Consider the following 10167-nt stretch of genomic DNA (forward strand, 5'->3'; position numbering starts at 1 on the left):
TTTCTTGAGACAGGGTTTCTCTATGTAACAGCTTGGCTGGGAACTCTCAGATATCAGCCTGCCTCTGCCTTCTGAATGCTGGGATTAAAGGTGTGTACCACCACTGTCTGGCCAGTATTCACTCTTTTTATTTTTCTCAATCAAAGCAAAATTTATTGCCTCCTGGTACCAGCTTATTGTAACAAGGTGATCTTTCTTTGTATTTAACTAATTTATTTTATATAATGACCACATCCTCCTCTCTCTCCTCTCCTCCCATCCCTTCTCTATATTTGCTAAGAAAGGGCCAGGGCTCCTGTGGACATCAGCAAAGCATGGCACATCAAGCTGCTTTAAGGCCAAGCACTTTCCCCTGTATTCAGGCTGGGCAAGGCAATCCAGCATGAGGGATAGATTCAGAAAAGCCAGTCTAAGCACCAGGGACAGCTCCTGCTCCTATTGCTAGTAGTCGCACAAATAGACTAAGCTACACATCTTTCACATATATGCGGAGGGCCTAAGTCCATCCCATGTAGGTTCTCTGGTTGTTGTTTTAGACTTGTGAGTTCCCATGAGCCAGGCTAGCCTTTCCCAGAGAGGCTAGGTAACGAGGAGGGCTCAAAGGGGGGGCACGTGGATCTCTGTGGGAAGGGGAAATAGAGGAGGAGAGCTCATTGGACTAGGGTTGGTGGGCAAGGGAAACTGAGGGTTCGGGTTGGGGGGTGGACAGAGGGGAAGAGTGCTGAGAGATGACTGGAAAGCGGGGTAGAAGCCTGATGCTCTTAACTGCTGAGACATCTCTTTAGCCCCTGGACTTTTCCTTGCCCTAGAATGATTTTTTTTTAATGCTAGAGAAGATAAAGTTGTTGATACTGTGACACACCATAGTAGATTTTAGATTTTATTCTTGCTTCTTTATTTTTATACAGCATAATGCTCCAATTCCCCAAGGAGGACGAGGTGCAGTCCAATTTGTGACCCAGTATCAGCACTCAAGTGGGCAGAGGCGTATCCGAGTGACCACAATTGCTAGGAAGTAAGTTTTTTAAATTTAATTTTAATTTTTTATTAGAGGATTGTAGGTCATACTCTCAAGTTGGGTTTCTTATTTGGGTAACATTTATGACTAGAAAACATTTATGATTAAGGGTTTATTTGTGATTTATTTCTTTCAGACCTAGCTTATTTTGTAGAATAGTCAGTGATAAGTGCAATAGTAGTTTTTAAACAGTACTCCTCAGACAGCTAGGGCTGTATAGAGAAACCCTGTCTCAAAAACCAAGAACAAAACAAAATGAAATGTACTCCTCAGGGTTGGGAAGATATCCCAGTTGGTAAAATGCTTGCCTTGCAAGCATGAAGACTTGAGATTGGTCCCCAGAACCCATGGAGAAAAAGCTGGACGTGGTGGACCCATGTGTAATCCCAGCTCTGAGATACAGAGACAGATGCATTGTTGGGACTCTCTCTCCTGCTAGTCTAGTCTGTTTGGTGACCTCCAGGCCAGTGAGAAATCCTGTCTCAAAAAATAAGGTGCCTGGCTTCTGAGGACAACTCCTCACGGAGATACTTCCCTGCCTTCTGTATCCAATGCACAAAGTGCTCCTGAGTCACACACTTAAAAACGTGTTTATTATGACCAGGTATGGTGGCACACACTTGTAATCTCAGCACTTGGGAGGTAGAGGCAGGAGGATCAGGAGATTCAGGTCATTCTGATGGAGTTAAGCCAGCTTGGCATACATGAAACTTTCTCAGAAAAGCAAACGAACAAAGGGCTGAAGAAATGGCTCAGTAGATAAGAGCACTTGCTGCTGTAAAGAAGATCCAACTTCAGTTCCTATCACCCATGTCAGGTAGCTAACAACTGCCTGTAACTGGTTTCAGGAGATCTAATGCCTTCTTAACACCTCACAGGCACCCACGTATACAGACACATTTACATATACTCACTGCTAAATAATAATTAGTAACAACATCAAAGTAGAAATAGATAAGTAAACAAATTTATTTACATTATCTCCATGGGGACAATCAAATGTTGTTATTTAGTAACGACACACACACACATACATATATGCTGCCTGTGACACTGAGTGAGCCAGCTGGGGCCAGTGATAGAGAGCTCACTCACCCTGGTGGTGAGGACGCGAGAGAGCTGGCAGGTTGACCAACTCAGCTACCACCCAGGCCCAGATCCAGAGCTATGAATTGGCCAGTCCCGGCATCCACCCCATTTATGAACTGCTGGAGCACAAGAGGGGCCAGTCCTGCAGATCCAAAACTGCAGGATCTCCCCAACACAGGGCAACAACGGGATAACCAAAAGGAGTCCCAGTGAGGATCCAGTATTGATAGTGTAGCAGAAGCCAGAGGCCTTGAACCCATGCAGTGACTCATTCCAACAAACATTTGCAAGTAAAGATGTCTGGACTAAAAGTGTGTTTTGTGACTTCACTGTGACACATTATAGCTACCATGTCGAAATTTTTTGTTTGTCTTTTAAATTTTATTTTTTTGGGGGGGGAAGGATTGCAAGGGCAGAAGGTGGATGCAAACGGATGGGGAAATGAGTGGGTTTGGGGTGCATGGTGTGAAATCCACAAAAAAAATCAATATAAAGTTAAAAAAGATAAAGACTGGTAGAAGTTAGTATATGTCTATACATACGTATATGGTATTCTCTGTCTATAGTGTGTGCTTATGTGCATGTATATGGACTTTAATTTTGTGAAAAGAGTTCTTAGGAATGAGGTCACCATCAGATTTTTATATCATACATTCACACATGCTATTTCATTAAAAAAGATCTTGATTTGTGTAAGTATGTGTGCACATGTGCAGGTCACTGTTTGCAGGTAGAGGTCAGAGGACAGCGCTAAGGAGTGAGTTTTCTCCTGCCACGCTATGGGATCTTTGTGCTAGTGTGTCTACCCACTGAGCCCTATCCTTCTGACCCATACATAGTCTATTATCTTTACTATAAAAGTCTTGATGTCCTAAAGAATATGTTTGGTGATGTTCCTTTAGAGTTATTTTAGAAAATATTTTAAGGTTTGGTTTTATTTTTAGGCAAATCAGTTTAATGAACAGCTAGTTGTGATGTTTTAGTAATGCTAATTAATCTGTGTAGTATTATAATCTTGAAATATTGAGGAGGCGTTTTATATTCTCTAAGTGTAGCTCTGTGTGGCAGCCAACTGTGGTATTATATAATTCATTTATAATTCTGTGCTTTCTCTGTGGTTTTGGAGCCTGTCCTGGAACTAGCTCTGTAGACCAGGTTGGTCTCGAACTCACAGAGATCCAACTGCCTCTGCCTCCCGAGTGCTGGGATTAAAGGTGTGTGCCACCACTGCCTGGCTAATTCTGTGCTTTCTTATTTCTTTAGCTGGGCAGATGCTCAAACTCAAATCCAAAACATTGCTGCATCTTTTGACCAGGAAGCAGCTGCCATTCTCATGGCCCGGCTGGCAATATACAGAGCAGAAACAGAGGAAGGGCCAGATGTGCTTAGGTGGCTGGACAGACAGCTCATTCGCCTGGTAAGAAGCTGACGTGTACTTTTCTCAGCTTATCAGCTTTCATTTGTAGTGAATGTGCTTTACAGTGGGTGGGGAGACTGCAGGACGATCTCTTCAAAGGACGGGACCTCCTGGTAAAGAGCAGTGTTCTCCCAACTCCTGTCAAAGTGAATGGCAAGGAAGACTTAGGATTGCAAGTTTTAAAAGAGTCCTTAGCGGGCTTAGGCTTTTTTTCTGTCTCATATCTCACCTTCACAAACTGCTGTAATTACCTGTTATATTTTAAAAAGAGAAACACTAATAAAAATCAAAGGGTCTAGTGAATAACCAAATGAGACAGTTGTACTAGGCACAAAACAACATTTTTCACACTGTGTCTAGCCAGCTCTTAGCCTCACACTAAACATTCTGCAACACGTACACAGAGCAAGGCAGCTAGGCCAGAGGGCAGGCTGTAGACGGAGAGGAGGGTCCCATCAAGAGGAGATTAGTGGAGGTCATTTGGGAGGGAGGCTGGTACAATCAAACTACTCTTCTACTTTTTGTGAAACATCTATTGCTCATTTTTTTTGTGCCTTAGCTGTATGGTGTCCAAAACTGAGAATGGTTTTATCCAAATATGTCACATTTGCTTCACTACTGCACAGGAAGGAATTATTTTGGCTCATAGTTTTTGGGTTTTTGATTTATGATTCTTGGCCTGTGATGTTGGGGCAGAAAGGGAGACTGTGATTATATAGCTCCCTTTAAGGCATGCTTCTAGAAATCAAAATACCTCCCGTTAGGCCCTTTCCCTCTCCTCTGGTGCTGTGACTGGTGGTGGGCCAAGCCTCTAACACATGGGCCTGTAGGGCAGAGAGTTTTTGCTTGATAAAGAGAAGCTGGTAGTTAAGGATCATTGCCTGTTGTAGTAAGAGCTCACCATTGTGCAAGGCAGCTGGATGCCTTTTGCCATATTCTTGTACTTGACTTGCTTCTCTGTTACCTGTGTGAGTGACCTTATTTTATCCTAATTTTGCTTCTGTAAATCCTTTTCTTTACTAAACTTATTTTTTCTTTTGGGTACTCTCAGTATGGCAAACTTTGTACTAACAGCTTACTTTTGTAGCTGCTGTGTTGTGTTGGTTGTGTATCTTTCTGTCCTTGGCCAGTATTGAAAAAGATATTCCGATAGTCTTAGGAAGCTTTGATGCCCACCCCATTGGCCTTTACATAATCTTTATTTGCTACAAAAGTCACTTACTTAAAACAAATATAAACCTTTAGAGTGAGTTATTGCATTTCTGAAATTCAAATGTTTTTTGGTTGTAATTAATCTCCTGCTAAGTCAATATGTAATATTCTAATTTTACCCTATGCTGAATATCTGTCTCCTAAAAAGTAGCAACTTTTTTTTACAAACAGAATATTTATGTGCAGAATTTTCTTTATTCTATCAGAAACAAATCGAAAATATTTTATTTTATTTAGTGTCAGAAGTTTGGAGAATATCACAAGGATGATCCAAGTTCCTTCCGATTTTCAGAAACATTTTCCCTTTATCCACAGGTAAGCAGGTCAAAGAACTGCTCTTTTCTCTTGTTACCAATAGCACTGAGTTTCACCTTTTTTTGTTGTTTTATCTTTTAATAATTATCTATGCATTTATTTTATTAGATTATTCTTTTAGTTTGGTAAATTTTTGGATAACCCAGCAATTAATTTTATGCTCTGTGGTTAATGAGAAGAGTATAATATCCCTGTATGGGCCTTATAAATAGTCACTTTTGTGGTGCCTGAAGGCTAGCTGAAGGTGCTGTGGGTGCAAGCAAGGCTAATGTCCATTAGCGGGCCATCTGAGGTAAGAGCTTCTAATTACAGCAATGCCAAAAGAGTGTCTGTGCAGTGATTTTTACCAATGATGTAATCTGGGGTATATTCATCATCTGAGAACAGTTTTATAGTGTTGTACCAGGTGAGAGACGTGAGCCTAACTTGCCTTACAGCTCCTTTACCATCTCTGTGCTTGTCTGTCATGTCCCCCCCCCCCCACCCCGTCCCCCTCCTCGTTTTTGAGACAGGGTCTTGTTTTGTAGCCAGTGTTCATTTTGAACTTGTCATGTTCTTGCCTTAGTCTTACAAATGCTGGGGTTATATACTTGTACCTTTAGTGCTTCAGTGAAATTCATTTTTGCTTATAAAAACTTTGTCCTGGAACTTCAGCTTATAATGTATAATGTTTTCCTTTTTTCTCTCTCTCTCTCTTTCTTTCTCTTTTTCTTTTTTTTGAGACAGGGTTTCTCTGTGTAGCCCTGGCTGTCCTGGAACTAACTCACTCTGTAGACCAGGCTGGCCTTAAACTCTGTGTCTGTCTCCTAAATGCTGGGATTAAAAGTGTGCACCACTACCGCTTAGCCTCTCCCCCCCCCCCACTTTTTTCTTCGTGAGGCAAGGTCTCCAGCCTAGGCATGCCTTGACTTTCTCCGATAGCTCGTTATTTGGGTGCCCGAGTAGAGCTCCTATCCCAAGCTTACCTAGCAAGCTCTCTTCCTGCAGAGCTATTTCACCAGCCCAGACATAGCACATGAATATCAGGATAAGCTTTCTTGGGATATACTTTAGAATATTTTAAAGAAAACATTTATTTTTTTTTTTATTTTAAATGCCTGGGTATGAGTCTGTATGAGCTTATGTGCACCATGTATGTACAATAGCCTGCACAGGTCAGGGCTTCTGATACTCTGAAATGAAGTTACAGGGAGGTGTGAACCACCCAGTGTGGGTTCTGGTAATTGAAAGCCTCTTACCCCTGAATTCATTAGTAAGTACACTTAACCGCTAAGCCATCTCTCTAGTCCTACTTTAGTATATTCTTAACAGAACGTGTTTTTGTGGGTTGCTAATGTGACACAATAATGTAAGCAAATGCTTTGTTAGAAAACTGCTGCTGCCATATTAAAATCAGTAAAAGCTGTCTCACCTGTTTTATCTTGTAGTTTATGTTTCATTTAAGAAGATCTCCTTTCTTGCAAGTTTTTAATAATAGTCCTGATGAGAGTTCGTATTATCGTCACCATTTCATGCGTCAAGATCTGACCCAGTCTCTAATCATGATTCAGCCCATTCTGTATGCCTATTCTTTTAGTGGCCCCCCAGAGGTAAGAGGAAAAAGAGATGATTTGTCTTGTGACTGTGACATGTGGCATGAGAGAGTGAAAACAACATTGTTTTGAAATGAAGTTGGAATTTGTTAAATTATTATTGCAAGATACTAATTTAAAAATACTTACGTGTGTTCCCTATATAGTAGGTGGTGTGGTAGTTATATCATTAAATACAAATCTGTTATAGATTATTCTCGGGTGACTGTGTTTAGTTTTTGGTTGAGAAAGCTCCCTAGAGTTTATGATTAGTGTTTGAAGGCTCTGAAATGGCCATGGTTCTGGAGTAGATGGCTAGCATCTTAGCTTATTGTCTGAGAGGACAAGCTGTCACGGTCGAGTCTCTTGTTTTCATGTGTCTTCTTTGCTTCTGGTCCTTTGAGAACATACGATACTTTGATCATAAAGGTACGGATTTGGAAGAGTGATAAAATCACCCTCAGCTATTTTGGGAAACTGTTCCACACACGTTTATCATTATCAAATAGATAGCGTTCTTTATGATAATTTGAATTGTTCATTTTACCATTTAAAACTATATAACTGCCTTTAATTCCAGCACTGAGGCAGAGATCTTCCTGCTTCTGCTTCCCTAGTACAGGTGTGTTCTACCATGCCTGGCTTGTTATTACTTGTTCCACCTGATAGCTGTAGAATATCTTAGAGCTGGAGTCTGGGGGGGTCTTGAGCACCTGTCCCTGATCAGCCCTAGCCATTGTGTAACTGCATTTGCCTAATGCTTTTCTTTTAGGTTCTCTTTCTCTCCCAGTTTTTTTTTTCTTCCTCTACCTGGGCCATTCTCATTAACATAGTAACTTTTTTTATTTAAATAAAGATTTATTATATATATAGTATTATGCCTGCATATATGCCTGCAGGCCAGAAGAAGACACCAGATCTCATTACAGATGGTTTTGAGCCACCATGTGGTTGCTGGGAACTGAACGCGGGACCTCTGGAAGAGCAGCAAGTGCTGTTAGCTTCTGTGTTCTCTCTCCAGTCCTGTTGTCTGTATTTTCTGTCCTCACATTCTCTTCTCAGTTTATTTGCAGCAAACTTGTTGGACAGTGTCCTTCAACGAATTATCAACAGCGTTTCTCTGCAGAGGGCTCTTTCCTTCAAAAATTTTGGCTTTGGACTTTGTCTCCTACTATTCCTTCTCAGTTTTCTTTCTACCCACAAAGAACTTTTTAGTCTCATTTTTCTGGTTTCTCTCCCTTTAGACTTCTAAATACAAGTCTTAAGAAGAGATTAAGAAGTTAGTCTTTTTTGTTGTTTTGAGACAGTCTCCTACTTTGTAGCCTAGCCTAGACTGGCCTGGACGCTTCTCCTGCTTCAGCCTCCCAAGTGCTGAGGTGACAGGCATACGCCTTTCTACTTGACACGGGCTCAGTCTTTGCATTTTCCGTATATTCAGTTTCTCTAAATGATGCAGTCTAAACGTATAGCTTTGGTTGCTATCTTGGTTTATGTGTTAATCAAACTTATAACCAATTCAGGATGCTCTATTTCATATTCAGAGCTATTTTCTCATATACCCTCAATTTCTTATATCCCAAGCCTTCCTCTTTCCCTCAGTGTTATTGTCATCAGGCTTGGGGACTGTCTTTGATGTCTCCTTAATTATCTTATTTATTCATTCACTCATTCATTCATTTATTTATTAAGACAGAGTCTCTGTATATAGGTATATAGCTTTGACTAATCTGAAACTTGCTGTGTAGACCAGGTTGGCTTGGAACTCACAAAGGTCCTTGCTTCTGCCTCCTAAATGCTGGGATTAAAGTTGTGTACTGTCATGCCTGGCACATTGATTTTTAAAATTGTTATTTCAGTGTTAGAGAGATTCCTTAGAAAATTAGAATCTATTGAGAATTCATAATGTCAGGTAATGTTTGATAAATTTAAAATTTAAGAAATAAGATGAAGAGGGAGAAGTAGCTACAAAGCACACTCTGCTGGATAATGCTGTAATAGCTGATAGCTTATATGCAAATTTAAAACAAAAATTAAGAGAACTTAGATGATAACCTTTCTATCTCTCATTGCTTCCTTTCAGCCAGTTCTTCTGGATAGCAGCAGCATTCTTGCAGATCGCATTCTTCTCATGGACACATTTTTCCAGATTTTGATTTATCATGGTGAGGTAAGACAATGACATTTAAAGTTATGCATGTAATATCTTTTTTCTCTAAAAAGTTTTTCCTGTCCAATATGTGATTCATATTTAGTCCATGATAAGCCTTGATTTATAATAAGAAACAGGTTGACTGCCTAATCCCAAAATTAAAAATTTAGTGTACTTCCATATCTAAACATTTTGAGTACATTCATAGTTATTTAAATTTTTTAAATAAAATTAGTTTTTCTTTATTTTCTGTGTAAAGAGGAATGCACGCACATGTGCAGAGGTCAGAGGGTAACTTGTGGGAATCAGTTCTTCCCTCCCTTAGTGAGTGCCTGGCGTCAGTCTAAGTCATCCGGCTTGGAGGCAGTTGCCTTTACCGCTGAACCATCTTCCTGGCCCTAATGCTCAAAAGTATTTGAAATGCAAGTACTGTCTTTAGACATAAGACGTTTTTAAAACCTAAGTGAATTTTGTGTTTAGACTTGGTTCTCATTACCCAAAGTATCTTAATATGAATCTATTCATACCTATAATATACATATAAATACATAAAAGTACCTGAAATCCATAGCACTTCTTCTCTCAGGGATTTATATACAAAAATATATATAAATGTGCTCCTTCGTGGTATAGGATTTTAGGCATCTATCTAACTTATCCTGCTTGTGTTTATTTTGTTGTTTTGTTCACACAAATGGACAAATTTGTTAGTGGACAAATGGATTTACACATAGCACAGTATTATGAAAGTATAAACATGGACATATCCCTCTCTTAGGTTTCACCTAAAAAATCAGAGGGAAAAAGTCAGCTTTTGTCAATGGGCACACTTGTCTTTTCATTACTAAATGTAATCTAAATGTTTTTCTTTTCTCTTTTTTGTTTTGTTTTGTTTTTTGGTTTTTTGAGACAGGGTTTCTTTGTAGCTTTGGAGCCCATCCTGGAACTCGCTCTTGTAGACCAGGTTGGCCACAAACTCACAGCCTGCGTCTGCCTTCCGAGTGCTGGGATTAAAGGCGTGTACCTCCACCGCCTGGCTCTAAACATTTTTCTACATGTTCAGTATAACCTGAAAACTCATAAGGCATAAATGGAAATTTATAACTTTTTGAAGTGATGAGGGGCTGGAAGAAAAGAGTGGATAGTTGTTAAGCTCTAATTCAGGTATTTAGCAGAAGTCTGTTCCTGCATTTCCTGAGAAACCACCACACTGCTTTCCAAAGTGGTTGCCCAAGTTTGCATTCCCACCAGCAATGGATGAGTGTACCCCTTATTCCACAACCTCTCCAGCAAAGGCTATCATTGGTGTTTTTTATTTTAGCCATTCTGACAGGTGTAAGATAGTATCTTAAAGTTGTCTTGATTTGCATTTCCCTGATTGCCATTTTTACTATGT

At 40.0% G+C, this 10167-nt stretch overlaps 1 protein-coding gene across 2 annotated transcripts in view; it reads left to right on the forward strand.

Moving 5' to 3' along the window:
- The window catches only part of Sec23a (Sec23 homolog A, coat complex II component), a 50346-nt gene that overhangs the window by 24028 nt on the left and 16151 nt on the right, over nucleotides 1-10167 (forward strand). For both annotated transcript variants that reach the window (XM_005343700.2, XM_005343701.2), the window contains exons 13-17: nucleotides 909-1015; nucleotides 3371-3524; nucleotides 4974-5051; nucleotides 6479-6640; nucleotides 8703-8789. In XM_005343700.2, the coding sequence (XP_005343757.1) occupies nucleotides 909-1015; nucleotides 3371-3524; nucleotides 4974-5051; nucleotides 6479-6640; nucleotides 8703-8789 (588 nt within the window). The remainder of the gene's footprint in view (nucleotides 1-908; nucleotides 1016-3370; nucleotides 3525-4973; nucleotides 5052-6478; nucleotides 6641-8702; nucleotides 8790-10167) is intronic.

This window comes from Microtus ochrogaster, chromosome 1, assembly GCF_000317375.1.
Source record: "Microtus ochrogaster isolate Prairie Vole_2 chromosome 1, MicOch1.0, whole genome shotgun sequence".
Lineage (NCBI taxonomy): Eukaryota > Metazoa > Chordata > Mammalia > Rodentia > Cricetidae > Microtus > Microtus ochrogaster.